Genomic DNA, 23,274 nt, shown 5'->3' with positions numbered 1-23,274 from the left:
GCTCAAAATGTCGATTCACATCGAACAAATGATGATACATCGCTGCCACCACCACCACCAATGGAAACGTCAATTTCTTCACCAAACAGTAAAGCCAATAATATTATGAATCATAACAACAACAACAATAACAACAACAACAGTAATAGCAACAATGTGAATAGCAACAATGCAATGCCATTACAAAATGGCAGTTCCTCTAACAACATGGAGGATGATGATGATTTACCGCCACCTCCACCGCCAGCACTTAATGACGAATCCAATTATGCGGTGACGGAACTTTAAAAAACCACAAAAGAATAAACAAAACAAAAAACAATTAAACAATTTCTTAGAAAGGTAAAATGTGGAATTAAATGATTAATGCTTTGATTATTTTTTTTTTTTTTTACTTCCAATTACAGTTGACAAAAAGTTGACAAAAAGTTGACAAAAAAATTGATTGTTTTTAGGTGAAACGTAGGAATTAAATGTTGATGTGTTAGCGAATTTTAATGCATTTCAAGCTATTGTTATATATATATAAATAAATAAGAAAAATATTCTTAATTATTAAAAAAATTATTAAAAGATTAGTTGCAGTTGCATTCGTTTGCGGCTTTTCAGTAAAGTTAAAAAATTTTTAATTTATTTTAAAATGTTTTTAACTTCTTACATAGAAGCAACAAAACAATCTATAAGTTCAACGTTACAGGCTGGAAAAAGAAACGATTTTTGGAATAATTAAATTTAATTAATTTTAATTTTAATTTGCTAAATTAAAAAGAGTGAAATCAAAATAAAAACAATATAAAATTATTAATGATTAACGAGAAAATTATGAAATCACGTCGAATTATTATTTAATTATTTTATGTAAAAACTATACTCATTATAGATCGCAGTTTACTCCTAAGTAGTGTGATAAGTTCGAAAATGTAGGTTTGTGTGCGTTGTAGTTTAAATATAGTATAATTATAATATATATTCATATAAAAATATATATATATAGTATATATATATTTACTGAAATGAAGAAATGAAGTATAGTTAAGCATGCACATACATACAAGCGCATAGTCAGTAGGTTCTTCCAGTTGTATCAGAGATGAGAGGCATTTATTCGTGTTTAGTAGTGTTCAAGATTCCTAGTTCATTCGATATTTAGTTATCATAATTTTAGAATCATTTTCTTTTAGACATATACATTAAAACGAACCGAAACACGATACATGCATAATACATACTACATTTACATAGTTACAAACAAATCGGCACTGTTCTATAATCTTTAGAATAGTCCTCATACATATAATACAAACATATATGCATACTTATATACTTAAAATTAAACACAAAATCTACACTGCTTAAGATATTTGTAAATATTTATTCTATATTATTATACATGTAATTTTTTTCTTGTAAATATATTATATTTTTGTTGGGTGTATTTATATATACATATATATATTTATTATTATATATTTATTATTATACATTTATTATTATATATTTAGTATTATTATTGCTATTATTATTACTAAATTATATACACAGAAATTTTATAACGAATTACTTACTATACATGCATATAAATATAAACTTAAAACTGACTACATACTATATACATATACCTATATGCAATTTATTACATTAAACATTATTTCGGAAGTCAATTTTGAGAAATAAATTTTTTTTTTATTTTATTAAATTTTATATGTATGTATTTCGAATCTTTATGGACAATTTTAGATTGATAAGCTAAAATATCTTATCAGAGTCTTATTATTTATCTGAACGGATATATATAGTTTATATTTTTATGTGGTGCAATTCCGAAATCCAGGGTATAGCAATTTTACAACAGATTTTAGTAGATTTTACTATTTTCAGTAATTTTTTTTAGTAAGCCAGTAAAACTAACTTCTCGAGATATCGAGTTTTAAAGTTAAAAACTTTTTTAATTACTGATACTAACAAAAACTGCACATGCCATCAAAAACCTAATCGTCGCATAGCAAGTAGACACTATGTTTTCGAGACACTATATCTCGAAAACTAAACTATATCAACATATAGCGTAATTAAAAAAAAATGGTAAAAATTGCTATCTTTACTAAAATTTGTTTATAAATGGGCTTGTCTAGAAATTCGGAGTCGTTCCTTTTATGTATATAATTGTGTGTCCCATTTATGTAGTAAAACAAGTAAATAATATATAACAAATAACAAAAAAACGAATTGAAATATATAAATTATATATAAATATAAGTACTATATTTATATATTATAAATAAACTAATCTATTAAATTGCAGTTCAGCTGTTCAAGGAAGAAGAAATTAAAGCTATATTATATTTATCTTATATATATGCGTAGATACCATATGCTCAAAAAAGTGGTGTTATAATGAAATATCATCTGCTTTTACGAAACCCTTTCCTAAGATAATAATGCGTTAATATACAAAAAGTTAGATCATTTATTGGATCATTAAAGTTGATCCTCAGAGTCAACAAAGGGTTTTAGCCCATTGTGTTACTATATAAATTTCTAATAACATGTTTCCACTTGCCTCATTTCATCGGTTTTGCTTATTAAGGCCGTTAATGAAGATAATTTACCATACAATATGCTTTTATATGAAAAAGGTCATTATAAATAAATGAACTGATTTAAGAGAAGAAATATCGTATACAACTCATTAAAATAAATTGCCAACAAGAGAAATGATCATAATTTGAAATATTTGTCATATATTTTATATGTAAAATGTACAAACAAAGCTATTTCATATGCATAAATCAGATAATGCCAATGGATACAACCAAAACTTTAATCCTTTAACGTAACGCTAGTTACTTGAAAACATTTATTTGAAGAATAAATAGCAATTATGTGCAATCAGTATAGGTTTATATACTGTTTAAACGTTCTTTCAGCACAGACATAGCTCACCTCGGTGCCGCTTAATATATAATCTGCTAGAAATCTTTTTCCCAGCAGGCTTTGCCATCGGTGTCTACCGAACTTAGTTTCTGTAACTACGTCTACTTCCAAATACATCGTATAGAGTTCATGATTGCTGTGTCTCTGGAATTGCCCTTTCTTACATATGGGGTTAACAATTCTTCGTATAACTTTTCTTTCAAGGGCGATTAAGAGGTCAAAGTCTATGTTTTGGGTTCATATGTGAATACTGTTAAGATCATTTTGTTATGCCGCAATAGCTCAGAAGTAGCTCGGAAATTTTCTGAATTTACAGATCCTTGACATACTATAATAGCTTTTTTGCTAGATTGAAGCAGTTGCTCGCATATTTCTTCATGCGCATTATTATCAGCTGCTACAATTTACCATGGTAATTGAAGTTTTACAACCCTCTTCAAATTCTTACCCCTCATTTTTTGTCATTGGACCAACTGTAAATTATTACAGCCAAGATCACCATGGTTTTCGCTTAAAGAATACAGATTTAAACTTCTTTCTTGAAATCTAGATGACATACTAAACAATGCAGTTTGCTAGATTAGACTAGAGCTAACCAAATTTCTAAGCTAAAATTCATCGAAGATAAAAATAATATAATAAAAAAAAAACAGCGACATATTTAATAAAATCGTACTGATTATAAAAATCGAGGACGAATCTGACAAAAAAAGTGTCAGGAATTAAATTTTATTTAAATTTTTTTTCGGATACAGTATCGAAATTAAAAACAATTAATGTTAACAATTTTAGACTGCCACCTAAAGCAAATTTATTTAATTAAATAACAATTCAATTAATTAATTCAATACTTTTTGTAATTGTTGAGCAATAATAAACTGGAACAGTTTTTTCGGGAAGCATTAAATTAAATGTTCAAGGCTCAGTTCCGTAGTGTCCAATTATTCATTTATGGAGTTTGGAACACTTTATTTAACTGCCAAAAAAGGACTTTAGAACAGACTTCGAATATTTTCTTTTCTTTTTAATATTCAATTTGATGTATTTTTATATTATTTAAATATTATTCTAAAGCAAATATATGAAACAAAAAAAAAAGCGAGACAGAAATATTTTAACTATATAATATATGAACACTGTATAATCCTTTTCATATATAAAATCTCTCTAACAAATATTTGTATAACTTGTGTACTAAAAACTTACAATATAAACAATAGAAATATAGATATTTATATAGATTGGTATATTTGTTAATTATAATAAACAGAAGATTACATTTTTAAACAGGTATAATCATATAACAAATAAAATAAATAAATAAAAATAATATATAAAATAAAAGTTATATACGAAGAATCTTATATTCTTAACGTGTTTAGGATAAGACTAGTCTGATCCTTTGTAGAATAAAGTGAGCAAATCTAAATTCAATTAAAATAAGGGTTTTTTATATTTTTATTTTTTTATGATTTATTTTTAATATTTAATTATTAATATGTTTGGGAAAATATTTAAATTTTTAAGTTTCCACAAACAATTTTGTTTTTGAAATTATATTTACGTTGTAAAAAAAAATAAATAAATACAATTTTTTTTATTTATTTAAAAATTAACAAAATAAATTTTTATATATAATTATATAAATTTATTAACTTAATTAACGTGCTCAACTTGTAGAATAGTGTAGCAATAACTTTAACACTATAACACTCGTATAAAACTAAAAAGAACAATTAATTTAAAATATTTATTGTTATTTTTAAAATGCACAAAATTTGTAAAAAGTAAATTATCATTTTTATAAATGCTTTATCAATTAAATTCATTAATTAAAATTAATATGTCTAATGTATGTGTTAACATGTGTATAAATATACTATATACATATAATATATATGTTACATATAAATATATATTTATATATTATATATATTTATATTTATATAAATTATAAATATATAAGTTTAAGCAGGTACATAATAAACTTAAGTATATAATTAATTAATATATAGTTATCTGACTTTGTATCTATAGTATAAACATGTTAAATTATCACAAATATTAAGAAAATAATATTACATTTAAATACTAATATTAATTAATTGATTCTGTGTTAAATGTTGTCGTACTTATAGTAGTTACTATTAAGAATTTAAATAAAAAATATATAAAAATATTATTATTTATAACAAAAATAAATATATTATATTTATAATAAATATTTAACTGATGTAATTAAAAAACAAAAATATGTATAAATTAGCTAAATAAAATATTATTATATGCGAGGCTAATTTTATTTATATTTAAAAGATTGTAAGAAAAATTTATAAATTAATTATATACATTTAAGAAACAGAATGCGAATACATTATTAATAAATTATAAACCATATATTTTTAATTTTAGTTTATTTTTTTGGATATATATTTAATTATTTTTCCTTAAAGCGTGCTATAAACTTATTTTTACATATGTAACATTATTTTTTAAAAGAAAACATATTCAGTGGAAAAGAAAAAACAAACATTCATAAATTGTAAACAATAAAAAAAAAAAACAATTAATACATATTACATTTAAATTTATAAAAATGTAATTAAGGGTTTTTAAAAGAGAAAATACACAAAATTCGTTCATAATAGAAACTATATTGCAAAGAGAATAAGAACATTTTCAAAACAAAAAACATTAACAAAATGTTACAATAAACAATAAATTTATTTAAAAATAATAATGTATTTTTTTTTATAAAATATTTGTTTTTAAGTTATGTTTGGCTACAATTTTTTAAATTTTTAAATAACAACTACAGTAAATTATTGCAAAACAACCAGTTTAGAAAAACAATTCTGTGGATCAGAGACTTTTTGTGGAATAAGTTGATCCACAATCAAGTTAATAATTGAATAAAAACTGAAAATGTCAGTACATATCTCTCGCTCTACGGTACCGATAGGTGGAAGTATTGGTTTGTCCTTTTAATTGTAAGCAGTCCATTTTAAATAGTAGGACAGAGTTCACTGGCACTTTAATCCGCATTAGCTACACGGTAATATAGTCAGATCTGGGTTAAAAAACGAATACTAGTGTACGAGGTCCTGTACCTATCTTACTAGATTAGTAAATCCTTAAATTTACTTAGTAAATAAATGCACGACTTTAATTTGAAAGCTGAATGTGTTTTATTTGGTAAGAATCAGTTTTCAGCAAAAGATATTTGCAACGGTCTGAGTTCTCTGCTCTATTGAAAGTGTAATACTCTGTTATTTTTTATATTATTTTTATTTTAAATCGTTATAATCGGCTTTTCTTATAAAAAAAATTTTTGGCAATTATATGTAGAATGCGAGAGCGAGTTGAATTCTCTACATCATATCGCGCATGAAATAATATTCCGTGTTTTGTCTGCTCTATTGATAGCAGTGGATAATTTATAAATATATGAGGTATTATGAGGTACACAATGGAGAGAAAACTAAAAATAATTAAACTAAGGTTAAAGTCGAAATACTAAACTCTTAGAGATCCATCTATGATATAATATCACGAAGCAATTCATTCTTTCTACAGTCGCGCATACATCTTTCGTCCGGAAGGGGAATCAAGTAAATTTTATACACATTTCTGTCAGGTTTTCATTTCTGCAGATCTCATTTTTGCAGGTTACTCTCAATAACGCAAGGATGTTGGTGTCATTAGAGTAAGTAAAAATCTGGAAATATTTGTAAAATATATATTACCGTACCATTATGATGAGTACTTGCTAAGCCTATACTTACTTTATTGAAGAGATCACAGGATAAGCGATCACAGGATTTAAGGAGTGTTGATGCTATATTCATTGAGTTACAGTTACTGTTTAACGTCATTCTGTAAAGGCGTATTAGGTCTATAGTCCAGAAAAAGATGACGGGTGTTGATATTTTATTCGTGCGTATCTTTCAGGTAAATAACAGTTTGGGTACCTGTTAGTTTCTGCAAAAAACCCGGGCTATATTTTTTTAAATTTCTTTTCTTCAAACAAACTGTGAAGGAAAGCAACAAAAACTTTAATGGAAGCGTCATTTATAAAATTTGAACTAATTTAACACTTTATTTTAATAAGTCAAGTGATTTTTAATGTAACTCCCATTGAAATGAAAAAAGTGTTACACAAAAATTGGTATACGGAAGATACTAAATCCAATACTGAATTTAAAAAGAAGTAAAATAAAAATACTAGATAAAAGTAGAATACTATACAAACTAACAAAAAATAAACTATAGAACAGGTTTGACTCTCAATTATCTCAGTTAATTGAAACAGGAATTTAAAGGAGATCTTATTAATTAAGAAATTATTGCGAGGTTTCGAACTGTAGTGAAATACAACAACAATTTTTTTTAATATTTTAACTAATAGAATTTTTGGCTAACCTTACAGCTATTTTGAGTATTGTCTAATACTCATCATTAGTGGTCTTGGAACTGATTCTTATTATTTAATTATTCTTAAATAATTTAAATTGCAAGTACTTAGGTTTAAATTTATACCCTGCCAAATTTGAAACTCAGAGTCAGTTACTGTTTAATAACTAAGTAATTTTATATATAAACTATATATGCTTACTAATATTTTTAGTTGTTCGTAAATCTATAGATTATTTATATCTGCGTATGTTATTTATGAATATTGGCTTTTTATCTGCTTTTCTGCAATTGTTCAATGTACAGTGTGATATACGATATCGCCTTACAGTTAGTCAGTGCTTGTTTTTATGACAAGTAATTATTCAAACACACATGTTTTTTAAGTAATTAAAATCTGAAAACCTTCTTATCATACTCTCTATTCTTTTAGTTTATTTTGATATGTATGTATGAATATATTTATAAACAACGCATTTTGTATATTAGTATGGATTTAACTGACAAAAACGTTTTTTTTAATTTTTTATTTAATTGACATTTGAAATAATACTTTGAGATCTAATAACTTTAGAATGACTTTAGAAAATATCACTAAATTTAGAAATTAATGATTAGGAAATATTTATACAATATTAATTAGAATAGTTGCACCCTATAGATTTACTGGTTTCTATGATTAAATATGTTTCTTCTTAGTCTACAATAGATCAAAAATTTTTATAGATAATTAAATTTACACTCTAACAATTAAAAATGAGTCATTTGGATTAAGATATGCAAGATATTATATATAATAAAATGTTTATTCTAAGTTTACAATAACTATAAACGGAGAAATGAGAAAAGTGTGCCTTAGAAGTGGTCCAATGTACCTATGTGATCACCATAAGAGACTCTCGCTCATACTCTTGATGACTTCTGATGTGGTATCCCGATTCAGTACATCACATAGCAACATATTTATACATTTTCTGTTTATAAAACTATTTATTTATAATTATTTTATTGTGCATTTCCATACAATAATTAAATTAATATCTGTAAGTGTATATTAAATATATATATGCAAAAATATATATTAAATGTACGCATATATCATCATTAACACCAGGGACCTGCTTGTGAAGTCCAGTTGGGAAGTGTCGAACGGATCTTGATCTCCACTGGCGACGAGTGGCCTCAGGACGTAAACCCTGCCGTTTTTGGAACCCGGATATTCTTTTAGAGTGTTCCAACATATTTGGTCAGTAACATTGTTTTTGTAATTTCGGATGTTAATGTTTCTTAAAACGATTTGTATTGTGTTCAGTTATCAATTTCAAATGTATACATACATATACACAATATAGTTATATTAATTTATGATTGAGAATAATAAGAAAGACTTTCGTAGTACTGGCTGCCTTAAGCGAGCTAAGTATAAAGAACATATAAAAAAACAAGATTATTTCTGCAATTGTGCATTTTTAGCTATAAATTTGTATCATTTATTAAATTTACTATTTTTGTTGCGAATATATTTTGCATATTACAATATTTGTATAATATTAAAACATAGCAATACATTAATTAATACAATAAAAGTATACGTTATTTTTTTTAAATATTTTATACATACATGTAAACATATAAAATATATAATATATTAAATAGATTAATAAAGAAAAAGACTATTTATTAATATAAGAAAATAATAATATAATAATTATAATTACATACATATATGAAGAATTACATACATGTAAACATATAATATATATTAATAAGATTAACAAAGAACACGGCTATTTATTAATATAAGAAAATAATAATATAATAATTATAATTACATACATATATGAAGAATTACATAAAAAACAAATAAACTATAATAGTTAATATATTTTAAATATTGGAAAGATAAATTTGTGTTTAATTGGTAAAATATATATTTATACTGGAATAGTAATTAAAAACTTCTTAAGTTAATTTGGTTTAAATTGACACTATTCAGCAAAAGATTTAGTCTAATTACAAGATGAGAAGACAAGCTTCGTTTGCTTATTTCTATAAATGTTTTTCAGAAAGGGTTTTATTTTTTTTTTAAAGTACATATTATGTTTGCTGATTTCTATAATTTTAAATATATTTTAGGATGCCAACAACAATGTTGTTTGAAGGTTGTTGTTTTATCCTATATAGCTTAAATCTAATATAACAGTTTTAAAACCTTATCTCTGCTTTGTAATAAATTACAAAATATCTATAATCATTTTTATTCATTGCTTAACTACAAAAAGCATTGGATTGCCTTCTACATGCAAGCTAAAAAATGTTAGGCTTTTTGGAATAGGTAGAAGAGTAAAATTTCTCATTTTATTGCACCAGAAAACAACTATTGTATATAAAATTAATTACTGTTGATTACGTTATTTACGGCCACGAGTTCAGGCACCGATGAATTACCACTGCTTTGGCTAACAGTACGTGCATGACCATCGGGAGGTGTGTTAGATACATTTGTTGCACTAGCAGTTTTTGTTATTGGTGTTGTGGCTGCAGCAGTTGTAGTTGCTGTTGTTGGGAATACAGGCGGTGTATTAGATGCGGTAGAAATAACTGGAGTTTGCACCAAAGGCGTTGGTGGAGATTTATTTGCTGGCAGTTGATTAGGTGCACCGGTCATTTGCATATGATATCTTTAAAATAGGAGTAAAATATATCATAAAATATATATAAAAATATTTTATTTAAACATAATAAACATTAACTTACTTGTATATATTCTCTGTGCTTTCAACTACGCCCTGTGTTAAATTTAAACTACGGCCTTTAATTCCAGTTTCTTTAGGAGGTGGTGACCACCAGTTAAAAACACGTCCTACTACAGGTACATGTCTTAAAATACCTTCTTGCCATAATTTCTCTTCCGTTTCACGTTGTAGATCAGCAGTTGCAGCTTCAATACCCTGTAAATTAAAAAAAAAACGAGTTAAAATTTTATTTTATTTTAAAAAATTTATTTAATAAATTTACCTTTCTAACAATTTCTGACATAGTGTCAAGTACTCTAGAATTTTCTTGTACGCTTTGTCCTACAGACACCACCAAATCTAATAGTTCTTCTACGTCGGTTTCATGCGTAACCATACCAAATCTTACGCATATAAGGCCATCCGGACCTTCGCCCAGTGAGAAGGCATTATCCGTACTTTTGAGTGCTTCAACTAAATCAATATTTAATTTATTAAGTTCAGTTTTTGCTTGATCTGTCAGTAATGATTCCCAATTTTCAGGCACAAAACGTACACCACCCATTCCGGCCCAATCTGGTAAGTTAACTATACGGAGCACATCACTCTTCTCCACCAAATGTATAAATGTAGCTTTGTGTTTTACAGTAGCACGTAATATATCTACATGATTTTCTAAACTTAGCGCGAAGTTTTCTAAATTTTCGACAGTTGGCGGCTGTTCGCCTAAGCCTAATTCTAAAGGACAATATCTAATGCAAGTTCCATGCATTTGATGCTCAATAATTTCAAAATCGAACTATATATAAGAAAAAATACAATTTTAAAATTAATATTATTTAAAACAATAAAAAAAACTTACATTTGGACAGTCACGTTGTAAAATTTGACCCAACCAAGAATTTAAACGATCAAAGTAAGAAACATTGTTGACTTTTTCAAGCGTTTTAGCAGCAGTTTCGGAAATACTTTGTTCATTATCTGCTGAATTTGTAGATTTATTAATGGGTATTGTTGTGCTGCCATCAAACTGAAATACAACGACTGGTGCAGCAGTTTCAAATAGAAGCTAACGAGAAAATAATTAAATTAGTATTTCGTTAAGCTGAAGAGTATGAGACTTTACTTACATTTACATCAAGTGGTTTATTAACCACATCAGCAAGTGTGACACCAGATTGCGCCCCTGGTGCGCGGCTCTATATGAAAGATATAGTTTTAATATATGGATTGTGATCATGACTAAATATTACTTACAACTACTCTTATTCCTTCACATTTCGAAGCAAATTCAAATAATAAACCGCAAGTTTCAAATGCTATATGTATGCGTTCAGAAATGCTTTCACGACCCAACGCTTGCAGACTGGTCCATAATGACAATGCATTTAAACGTCGCGACAGAATGGGATCAGATTCAAATGCCGTCAATGCTGAGTTTTGTAGTTGCCTATGTAACAGCTAAAAATATAAAAAAAAAATTAATGATGACATTGTTTTATTCAACTTTAAAATAAAGAGTTTAACTTACTACAATGGGTAAGCTCGGCACTCCAAACCAACTACCTAAATTAAGAACAATGGAATCCACAATTTCGCTAACCTGAAAATACAGTTGAAATGATTTAAAATTTTTGACAATTAATATAAAATCTTACTGCGCCAGGTCCATGTGAGCATACAAGTGATGCTAAACCATGTCCAGTAGCATGCAGCCACATATTGTGCGTTTTACATATGTCACGCATCCGTAATAAGTTATCAACATAACCGCATAAAGAAGCTCCAATATCTGCCACTACTAATAATGGCGTACGATTTGATGCTAAGTCAAACTGCACTTGTTTTTGTAGGAGTGACAAATCCATTGTGCCAAATGTGTTATTAGCAGGAATAAGTCGAATAGCTTCCAAAGGCAAACCCAACTGCCTGCAAGCAAATTGAAGTCGCAAAGGTGTGGTGTTTTCAGATATATAAAAACAAGGTTGTGCTAGTGCTGGTATGCCACCCTCTAAATAACCGGGACAATGCGCTACAATTGCTAAACGAACAGTACGTAATATAGCGTCAGCATTATCCGTGTGAAAACTACTAGCGGGATCAACAAATCTGAAAAGTGTGCCCAACCAGCGTGTGGTATCTCCGGCTATACTGTTAGTAACACGTAATAATTGCTGTCTATCCAAATGTGATAAATATGCTACGATGCTATGGGAAATAAGTGCTAAGTGTGAAACATCATCCAATGCGGGTAACGGATATTCGGGATCATCTTCAGAATCTGCATATGATATCAACCATTCTAATGATTTTAATATTTCGGCAGGAAGCTTGCGATCACCATGCAGTGAAGTGTTAAGTTTGGAAGAAACTGCTGCATTTGATTTTTCCTTAGTGGCTTGTTCATTTTCTGCTCCATTGGCAGACTCTTCCCGTTCAGTTGCGGGAATCGTTTTTACGTTTTCTAAACGTTGAAGTACTTGCGATGTTTTCAATTCCAACTCTGCGAGACCGGAACGAATCTAAATACACAAATTTTGTATATATGAAAAACTAAATGAATTTTGATATGGCTTACACTCGATGCAGCTATTTCAGCAACCTTAGGTTCAGTTTTCTCTTCCAATTTGTCTCCATCACCGGTGTTAGACATATTTTACACAATTTTTCAACTATAACGAAAACTAGCTTTATCCGGCTTCTAAACTACTGCTTTGGATTTGTCTACGTAAACTTTACGTGTTGAAACCTATGATGTGGATATTATCGTTTTATTTGTTTAGCTGTTTTTTTTATTATTGTATTTCTATGCAGAAGCAAAATAGAAATCTGTCGTGTCAGAACTTCGCTAATCTCTTTTCTCTCTCAGTTTATGTTTTGATTTGACATTCTACTTTGATATTTCTTTTGTTGACGTCTTGTTCCACAAATCAAAGTTATAAAGGCGATAATGAAATATATTGTAAATTGTCTTAAAATATATTATTTATATAATATGCAATTTTATTTATATTAAAAACAATACAATGAATTTTAAATGAACTAATTATTAAATTAATAACGTGTTTTTAACTTATTTTAATTAAAAAATAATTCTACTAATTTATAAATTGTGGAACCTATATTAAAAACATATGTAATTGTAACTATTGTGAATAACACAATAATTTGCAATAGATTTGTGTAACGGACGGAAAAGGTAGTAGTGTTGCGTGCGTTGCATATGCGCAGAGTGAAATAGCGTTAAAGAATTTAAAATGAACTATTTTTAATAATTTGTACGCATTATCTATAAAATATAAATATAAGTGTATTGAAGAAAGTATATTTTGTATTTGTTGGTGTTAATTAAAACTACATCATTTATTATAGTAAAGAATGTAATAATTGTGAAATTCTGGTTTGTGGAAAGCAGACATATTTAAATTTTAAAAGAAATGTATTAATGAGTTAAATGTTTAAATTTATTAGCATTTGAGTTACGAAAAATGTGTATTTTAAAGTAAATTTCCTTGAAGTGCTTAAAAAAATTTTATTAAAAAAATGCTTTTACTTACATAAATTAACTGAATCACAGCGTTCAATGGCGTAAACATATTAAAGCGAAACGGTATTATGAAGTTATGAAGCAGATTTATGTGTACTCAGTACTGTTATGAGTAGATTGTGTAAATAATGTTGTTTTTTTTTCAAAGTGTCGATCATTAATGATAATGTTACTATTAAAACTATCGGTTGTGCAAATAAAATTTTATCAGTGAAGAGAAATAAGAATAATTCTTAAAGATTAATTTTAATTAAATTTATATATTTCGCGTTAATAAAAAGGAATAGTCTTCAAAGATAACAAATCTTCATAGTAAAAAGGTTCATATAGATCAGAGGATTGGTATGGTAAGTAATAGAATTAATATTCCTATACATATGTATGTATAAACTATAAGACTAATGTGAGTGTTTAGTCAGTACATAAAGAATAATGCACAATCTCGTAACCGATCTGGCATATAGTACTGTTTGAAAAATATGTTTTCTTAATATTTTATAAATCTATTATGTATTTTATATAAACATTAAGCGTATAAGTATTAGTCAATTCTGCACAAAAGATCTTTCAGTTCGCAGTGCATGCACAACCTATCCATAATAATTAGTGAATTAATTTTAAATACGTTAGCCAATCTTGTATTTTATCAGATATATTCGACTATTTAAAAAAATTTTTTTTTATTTATATCTTATCCTAATAATATTTATCTTATAAACACATTCAAGAAACAATTACTAGTAATCTTACTTATCTTATTTAGGTTATGCCATATTTGATTGGTAAATCTGGGGTAGCTTTTTCAATTCAAATTCACTTTTAGTGCCAATTTGCGTTTTGGATTGGTAAATCTAGAGCGAAAGGTATAACACTTGAGATTAATTTGTAACACTCTAAATATTTTGTCAGAGTAGCAAGATTACCCTATTAATAACAGCTGTATAAAGTTTGATTTCATTTGATATATGTATTTATGAAAAACACAAATGTCTACTAATTCTATTACAGAAATATTAGATTACTCTAAAATTTGACAGATCGTGGGTAAATCTAGATTCAATACATATTTGCCAATTGAAAGCGCCATTAGAGTAGATTGGGAAAGTACGTGTGGATGCAACTATCAGCATTTCGAAAATGGTGACATATTTTTCTTATTGTAATATCCTCAAACTTACCACAGAGTCCGAAAGATTTATAAATTAAAAATCAATTACTTAACATTTATTATAACATACAACTCATATCACATAAGTATATATTGCTTTACACCATTAATAGAGTTATCTAAAGCCCTAATAAAAATTTAAATATGTATTTAGTATAAGTTGTTTGTTTTAACCCCCTTTCCATTATTCGAATCTAAATCATGGCCGGCGCACTTCTTTACTTAGAATCTTGTCAATTCTGATTCAAGGTCTATTGATCAATATCGCTCTTCTTAGAGTTTTCCCAATCCAGCTCCATTTGCGTTTCGGAATTTCTTCCGTTATTTTAGTTATGCTTGTTGCAGCCCACAGGTCGCTGTGAGATATTCTCTGAGGCCATGATAAATAAAGACATTGGTTTATAAAGGTTTATATTATAGTTTGCAGTGGTACTCATCCATGTTTCAGTACCATAAAATAGAATTGCCTTTGTGCTGATATTGAAAGCGCCAATTTTGTAGAGGCGAATATATAGCTGCAGTTCTATATCTTTTTAAGTTGAATAAGAGCTTCTCTAGCCTTCTACTACAGTAACAAATACTTGTGATCCACCTTCATTGTTATAATGTTTCAGACATATGTTATTGTTTGCCCACATTCTAGCTTCTTGTGTTCTAATCGAATGGAAGATGAGAAAATAACTTCCTACCCGTTGTTCATTATCTTACTTTTCTTTTTATAATTTTTAGACTGATCTGTGTGAAATTTACATACAATAACGTAAATATTCGTTAATGTTATGAAGCCTTAAAATTTGGTTTATTTCTTAATCCTTTGGATTAATGTTTGTTGAAGGTATAACTTTGACAAAGTAGACACACATCATCAGAATATTCCAAACATCCCAATCGAGTAAATGTCGTTTATTGTGTACCATGTCGTCCGTTTGATGATATACTCTCATTAATTCATCTGTTGCAAAGATAGATAATGTTTATTATATGATTGAGCTTCTAATTGTAGTATTCGGTAAAAATACATGATTTAATTCCATTGGTTCATATATTTTCCATAGTATTATCTTATGTGCCAAAAGTTTGCATATTTGTACATCTCGCACTCATAGATACGACCTAACCAGATTAGTTGCTTTTAAAGTTTTTGATCTTTACATGTAAAGAGCTTTATATGACATTAACTACCAATCATTTTTATGATTACTCTGGTTCAAAATTCTTGACATTTCCAATCCAAAATTTTTTTTTTTCAAAATTAAACTAATAGATGTTTACAAAGACCGCTGATGATGGATATTTCAGGATATCCGAAACAGCTGTATCAGATACGAGGTTCTCCAATCACATACACTAATGACGATTTTAGAGTGGTAAATCTGGATTCAATATATATTTTTTGTTAATTTGTCAAATTTTCTTGTCCAATCCAATATTTTTAGAACAATCTAACATTTTTTTAGTCCTATTACTCACTATTTTCATACACATATGTGTCGAGTTATACCACAGTTTATCTGTCAAATCATATAAAAAAGCTGTTAATTTCAGCGCTATCTTGCTATTCTGACAAAATCTCTACAATGTTATAAATTAATTTAATAAATTGAATAAGTGGTATATATTTTTTCCTAAAATTTACCAATCGCAAATAAAATTGCACTAAAGAGCATTAAAAGAGCATCTCGACTGCAAAAATTACCCTAGATTTACCAATCGAAAACGCTATAATTATGTTAATCCACCTTTTCCTTGACATTGCTCTAAGAATTCACTTAATTTATTTTCTTACTATCAGCTCTCTTTTTTATGAAGATTTATATGAGTACTATATATATAAAGATGTTCTAAAACTGAGTTAATATTTTTTGTGTTGACTAATAAATATGACTCTAGTTACAAAGCCTCATTTAACTATTCTATTAAATTTTGCACTGAACTTCACTTAGAAATTTAATAACAATATTCTAAAGTATTGTGTCTATAAGAACTAACTCGCATTTCAGTATCTCGTTTACTAAAATCGAAATGCAAATCTAAATTGGTATGCAAATTTCGAACCAGTTTAATCGTAAAGATCATTGGCAGGTAATGTCACTTACTCCATTAGCCTAGAGAAAGCAGTGAGAATACCAAAAATATTCTTAAAGTAAATGGCTAAAGAATCCTTTAATCCTTTTGAATGTGAAACGTGACTTGAATTTATGCGCACAATTGTAACTACAAAGAGAATTCAGTTAGGTCAGCAGTGAAGTGTTCAGTAAGTAGAGGCGAAACTGAAGTGGGGTGGTGTAAGTGGTTATACAAGGAAGGGTAAATAATTTCTTTAAGATAAATTGAATACTCCTACCATAAAAATATTTTATTTTATGATTTTTAATTTTATTATTTCATCTCAACTATTTCCATATTTGTAAGATACGACTTGAGTAATTGCAAAAATTATGTTTGCTGTTAAATTTGAGTCGTTCTCCACTTTGACTTGAAACCGTAAACCATCTGCTGGATGGATTTTTTTTCTGGAGATATAAAAGATGAATAATTAAATATGGGTTTTGTATTTCGAATTGAATTTTCCTTTGACTTTGAATTATTTTTATCACAAATTTTGCATTATTATTCTGCGTATTGCTTCAGTTTATTTATATTTTTTTATTTTCAATTTTTATTTTTTCTAAGTTTGCATTAATTACATTATATATGGAATGCATAAAATACGTACTCATATTGGCAAGGAAACGAAATGTTGCCTCCTTACTAGTATCTCTCGATATTTTCAAGGGCCTGGAAACGCATTACACACGCTCCTTAATATATTGAATGGCTTTTGTAGTGTAGTGTTCATTTCGTCTGTTAACATTTAATGGCATAAATGAAGTCAACGTGAGTTGTTTGCAATTAACTATTAATGAGCTGGTAATTGCTACCACCGCCTTTCGAAGTGTCTTCCATGGTCATCATGTATCACCGAGGCAATATATACTCACGTCAAGTGCACATACTTTATATTGTCATTCATCTTGTAATTATGCGGTTGTTATGTGGCATTAAAATGTTTTTGCGTGAAATTCCTTAAATTGTGTTTCCTTTGGCCGATACTAGGTAGTTGGCAGTAGTTGAAGTATGAGTTTGAGTACTGATACTTCACCTACTGTTTGATACTAGGTAGTTGGCAGTAGGTGAAGTATGAGTTTGAGTACTGAACACAAACGATTTATGAACAGTATTTGATGGTATACGAGTATAATAAAATTAAATAATCAGTTAGTATACATTCTGGAATGGGAATGAATAAATAAAAGTTGAATATTTATATAAAAAAATACTCAAATTGACAGGAAAAATTGAAAATTGATATGGCTTCACTTAGGTAAATATATACGAGTATATAAATACTGAAAGAATAGTGAAATATATACAAATAACATAATTAGTGTACTAATGTATGGAGAGATAGATAGATGTCAAATTGAGTCCATCATTTCGAAGACAATCCTAAGAAGCGGTATCATTGTTATATACTAAGTTACCACAAATTGTGCTTTAGTACAAAAAATTGGAAAAGTGTATATGTTTTATAGAAAAGAAAAGATTTCTTACATATTTGAATAGAAATTTAAGTCTTCTTAAAAAATGAATTTGAAAATATTCTTACTTTTTATCAATATTTTGAAATTAACTTTCTTAAAACTAGAAGCGGATTATACACACATGTGAGAAGCACTTTTGACTTTCTCCAACTTTTTCCAAGACTACGGGTAAAATGGAGTAAAAGTTCAATAAATTGCTTCTTTGTGCATAAGTGTTAACATTTGCAATAAGATGAGTTTCTTAAACCTAACCGAAAAAAAATAAATAAATTTTATTTAAAATCAAGGATGAAGACATTCTAGAAAAATTAGAACATATGAACTTGGTTTTACAACTATTGTAATTGGTTAGGTTATACCGGCGATTCCTAGGAGATACACTCTTGATTCTATTACCGTATATAGAGGAAAACTCAGGGTTTAGAACCACCTAGAACATGAGACGAAGCTTAAGTGGCAAGTCTTGTAATTGATTAAGATCCTCAAGAAATGGAGCCACTAAAGTGTTGAGTCGACACCGTGCTAGAGCTGGGCAAAGACAGAGCAGATGAAGGGCACTCTCATCGTCTTCCCCACAGCTGCAACAGGAATGATTGAAAAGACTTGTAAGTAAACTTATGGCATTTTCACTGTCAATATTTAAAATAAGATGTATTTCCTGATTAAGTGCAACCATCGAAGATATAAGAATATCTGATAAAAGCAAGTCAAATAATTTTGATCGCAAAATACTGTGAAAAATTCAAATCCCTCTAATGGACAAATCCAAATAGTACATTACAAACAAAGGATTATGGAGAAATCTGATGATGGGCATGTTAGATGCCTTGGAACACAATACGGGGAAATAATTACTAGAAAATCGCCGGAAATCGACTAGCATAATTGGGGAGGTTAAGTTTTAACTACAATCGCCGCAACATTAGAAAGAGGTAGTGCATCCTGATATAGAGTGAATGGTGAATCGAAATTTTGAACATCAACGAATTGTGCTCAAGTATACTTTATAACCTTATATACGTATACTTATTATTATTATACTTAATAATATTCTATTAATTTTATATAAGATTCTACTCCTTTAGAGGTTTTAAACCTGTCTGCTAATATTTACGATATGATCTATAATTATCTTCCCTGATTATTCAAAGAAATTTTTGTTACTTTATACTTAGAGTCATTTCTTCCAAATTAAATGTCAGTTTAGTTCTTGATGTTTTCTTTTTGTAAACGAAAACCAAAACGTGATTCACTGCTCCATATAAGAAATGTTTTGCTTACTGCTCAAAGGTATGGTGTGACCCCAAATTGCTTCAATACATCACAAATAATTCTAATTTCATTTCAATTGAACACAGTGACTATCAAATCAAGATTTTTTTATATATTTTTTTCTGTAAAGGAAGAGAATTGTTACTAACTTTAGTATTCGTTGCAGTTGCAACGAGAATCATGAAGCATTCATGCGTAAGTGAGAAACTGTAACAGGATAAAAAGGAATACAACAGTTAAGCAACATGTACAATTTTTTAAAGTAACATAACTTCCAGCAGATGTCCTTTATTGTCGTATGGGAAAAAAATAAGTAGTTCCATGGAGTATGTAACAAAGGTAGTAGGAAGACTTAACACAGCAATTTTCACAACAAGATGCACTGCACTTTCCATACGAGTATTCTTTTTACGTTTTACTGACATATTGTCAGTTTATTTATTTTTTTTTTTTTCATTCACGTACATACCATATATCCTCATTTTCATTTTTCTAACAAATTTGTTACAATTTCCGTTTGTCATACTTTACTGCATCCTTTTTATAAAAGATACAGTTTAGTGCACATATTCCATTGCGTATTCCGCAGAATTCGTTAGTTGTAAAGCAATTTTCTAAAGAATTTCGTAAAGAATGGTCTTGGTGTTGGCTTGAGTATTCTTAAAATGACAAATTTTATAAAAATATTTGATATAAATTTAATTTGAAATGCACAAATTTATATTTTGAAATTTCATGCCATTAATAATATATATTCTTAGTTTAATATAACTCTTCAATAAGTCAAAATATGGTTTTTCTGAAAATTTTATTCATGCAAATGCTATCTAAGCACTATCGAAATTTTGGGGAGTACAACTAAAAAGTGATACTTTTATTCACGAAAATTTCGAATTAATGTTGTAGTAATAAAATTGTTTTCGATAAAAGAATCAAAAACTATCGATATATTGAGAACTATAACGTAAAAGCAATAGTTTCATTCACGATAAATTCGAATATGTCATAGGTTTTGTTCCCCTTAAAATACTGTTAGGAACTACAGCAACATCTCTAACAATATGGGAATACCGCATTTTCCTCAATGAGTTACATAGGCGTCTTAGTGTCCAAATCATATGGGTTCCTAAATACAGAGATATCTCGGGCAATTGCAGGGTGGACAAGCTTGACAAAGCAGGTACTCAGCTCCCTGACATTAACTTCTCAGATTTTGGCGTCCTACTAGCAGCAGTTAAACTGTCAATTAAACAAATATATCTAAGCATAGCCAAGTAAAACTGGGGAGATAAATTCTGCTGTCAGATCTTTAGAGTAACCTATAATAACTTCTGTCGTGGTTGTGGCTCTAATGAATAAATGAAATTCGTTGACTCTAACTTAAAACTCATGAATACACTAATTTTTTTTATATTTAACTATAATTGATTTAAAGAAAATTGGAAAACAGGAAACTGTGATCCACCGAGCTGTTTATAGAAAGTTTTAAGTTTATAGAATGGTCTCTACCTAATGGGGGAGTCATTGCATTTCGGTGTTGCTTGTATGCTGACCTCTAGTCTATGTACCTCTAGTCTATTAGCATTTGTCTATGTATGAACAAATGCTAATCTTGTGGAACTACAACGGACCATTATATGAGCTCAAGGATACTAGGCCGCTACTCCAACTTAACCTGACCTTATCTTTCTCGGAAAAAAATGGTCGTAAATTCGATAGTTACACTTTTTTTTTATCGTTTTTGCGATAGTTTTTCTCTGAGTATCTTATCATTTTGTATAAAAAAATTATCGCAAAAATTGTGTATAGTGGCTGTGTTAATTAAATTACTTTGTTAATTAATTAAATTACATTTCAGATTGCTGAATTGAGAATCGAGTCAGTACATGATTCGTTTTTCTACCATTTAAATCATAGAGATGCACTACCCGTAAAATAAAAACGGTGTCCCTGAAATAGTATTAAGAGTGTTTACCAATATATTTTAAGTATCTGTCCTTATAATGGTCAAGTTCTTCCTGCATAGTCTCGAGGTTTAAGATCTGGTACCAGATATACTAGTGCCTTTTGGGATGCTTTCGTTCTTATTAACAAATTATGATTGGAATCGTTTAATCTTATAATTAAAAAAAATTATATTTAACAACTATTATTAGTATTTAACAATTACTATATTTGATTCTCTTATTACTTATAATATTTTTAGTTAAAATGTTATCAACTTATCTTCGTTGAACTTAGCTAATATTAGTTAGTTAACATTAATGCTTTTAAATTTTATAAACTTTTCATTTTATTTTAATATAATTATTGGACACAACAGCTAAAGAAATGATCAAATACAAACAAAATGTCTTTCAATATATTGAGTATAATATAGTATTTTCCCTTTTTATCTATAAATGCCAAGGTTTTTAAAGCACGCCTATAATTACTTCAATTATTTGGTTTGGTAAAACTAATTTCGAATCCTTTTGTGTTGCGAGTATATTTGCCATATTTATTTTGCTTAGTTGTGTAAAATTGAATTTATGATGATTACTTTTCCATTATTTGGCATTAAAGTGGGTACGCATTTCATTTTAAAATTAAATATAAATAATAACAAATGCATAAATCCACATTGTTCATACATGATTTAAACTAAATATGGCATGACATTGGCAGAACATATACACTCAAAAAAAATAAATTAAAATATTTGTTTTAAACATAAATGATTTAAAATGAATTATTTCAAATAAATATGATATTGGAATAAATAAATTAAATTTTGTAAATAACAAATTATGCTTTTGTTGCAGTCAAAGTAATTACAAAACAATGGTAAATTCTGTCCCAAATTTTACAATCGATTTGAGCCGTCTGCCTAGTGCTTTTGTAAATATTCAATAATAATTTAATGCAATTATTTGATTTTATATTATTTAATTAAAACATTAAAAAGTTTAATAACAACAGAGTAAAAATATGCAAAGGTTATCGCAACAAAATTGAAGTGGATATGGTATCTGTTATCTTGACTTTTAGAAAAGGGAGTAGATAGTCTATGGCTTTGTCAAACAGACAAGTTTTTTTTTTTGTACAATAACGGAACAGTTATAGGGTCGAAATAGATAGTTAGTAACAATGTTGATTGATAAAGGAGTGAAACAAGATTTAATGAGAACTATTGAAAGCGTTTGGAGAATAGAGATTGACAGTCGTGGAAAGGATGGATTTAATTTTTCTGCCTTAATCTGTTTCATAAATGAACTCCAATATACATAACTGAATTATGGGGAATGAATATATTATCTTAAAATATAAACAGACTATGATTAAAAAATTGAGGCATAGTTAAAATTCATTAAAAAGAGACAACTTTTTTTTCTAAAAATTGGAACAACTGAAGATATATTAAAGATTATAAGTCAGATTAACTTATTGAGTGCCTTAAATTCCATAATCTAACCTAATCAAGTCGTATTATCTCCTGGGAACTGTTGTATCGATCATATAGATGTACTTTTCAAGTAATCTGTTGAATTTAGTGCAACTGTGTTACACATCTTCGTCGATTTCAAAAAGTTGTTCAATGCTCTCAACAACAATAATTTTTGCCCTCCTTAAAACACTTTA

At 28.0% G+C, this 23,274-nt stretch overlaps 2 protein-coding genes across 2 annotated transcripts; one reads left to right on the top strand and one right to left on the bottom strand.

Moving 5' to 3' along the window:
• Positions 1–8: 8 nt before the first annotated feature.
• Positions 9–595, top strand: LOC119670848 (putative uncharacterized protein DDB_G0280331). Its single transcript, XM_038081278.1, has 2 exons — positions 9–342; positions 408–595. Exon 1 carries the CDS (start codon positions 61–63, stop codon positions 286–288), a length of 228 nt encoding a protein of 75 aa, XP_037937206.1. The 5' UTR covers positions 9–60; the 3' UTR covers positions 289–342; positions 408–595.
• Positions 596–9,295: 8,700 nt separating this feature from the next.
• On the bottom strand, positions 9,296–13,017 carry LOC119670317 (pyridoxal-dependent decarboxylase domain-containing protein 1-like). Its single transcript, XM_038080531.1, has 9 exons — positions 12,661–13,017; positions 11,741–12,604; positions 11,614–11,685; positions 11,340–11,543; positions 11,213–11,281; positions 10,945–11,151; positions 10,366–10,881; positions 10,105–10,298; positions 9,296–10,028 (listed from the first exon to the last, which is right to left on the bottom strand). The coding sequence occupies exons 1-9, from the start codon at positions 12,733–12,735 to the stop codon at positions 9,740–9,742; spliced, it is 2,490 nt and encodes an 829-aa protein (XP_037936459.1). The 5' UTR covers positions 12,736–13,017; the 3' UTR covers positions 9,296–9,739.
• Between the last annotated feature and the right edge of the window lie 10,257 nt (positions 13,018–23,274).

This window comes from Teleopsis dalmanni, chromosome 1 (assembly GCF_002237135.1).
Source record: "Teleopsis dalmanni isolate 2A chromosome 1, ASM223713v2, whole genome shotgun sequence".
In the NCBI taxonomy this organism is placed as follows: Eukaryota; Metazoa; Arthropoda; class Insecta; order Diptera; family Diopsidae; genus Teleopsis; species Teleopsis dalmanni.
The sequence above is the reverse complement of the archived record's forward strand: the minus strand, read 5'-3'. Positions and strand labels throughout refer to the sequence as shown.

Excerpts from the sequence above, each read along its gene's own strand:
- LOC119670848 (XM_038081278.1), top strand. The coding sequence starts at position 61 with ATGGAAACGTCAATTTCTTCACCAAACAGTAAAGCCAATAATATTATG.
- LOC119670317 (XM_038080531.1), bottom strand. The coding sequence starts at position 12,735 with ATGTCTAACACCGGTGATGGAGACAAATTGGAAGAGAAAACTGAACCT. Across the intron at positions 11,686-11,740 it reads GCTCACATGGACCTGGCGCA|GTTAGCGAAATTGTGGATTC; the intron begins GTAAGATTTTAT and ends CTGTATTTTCAG. Across the intron at positions 11,282-11,339 it reads GTGAAGGAATAAGAGTAGTT|AGCCGCGCACCAGGGGCGCA; the intron begins GTAAGTAATATT and ends TCTTTCATATAG.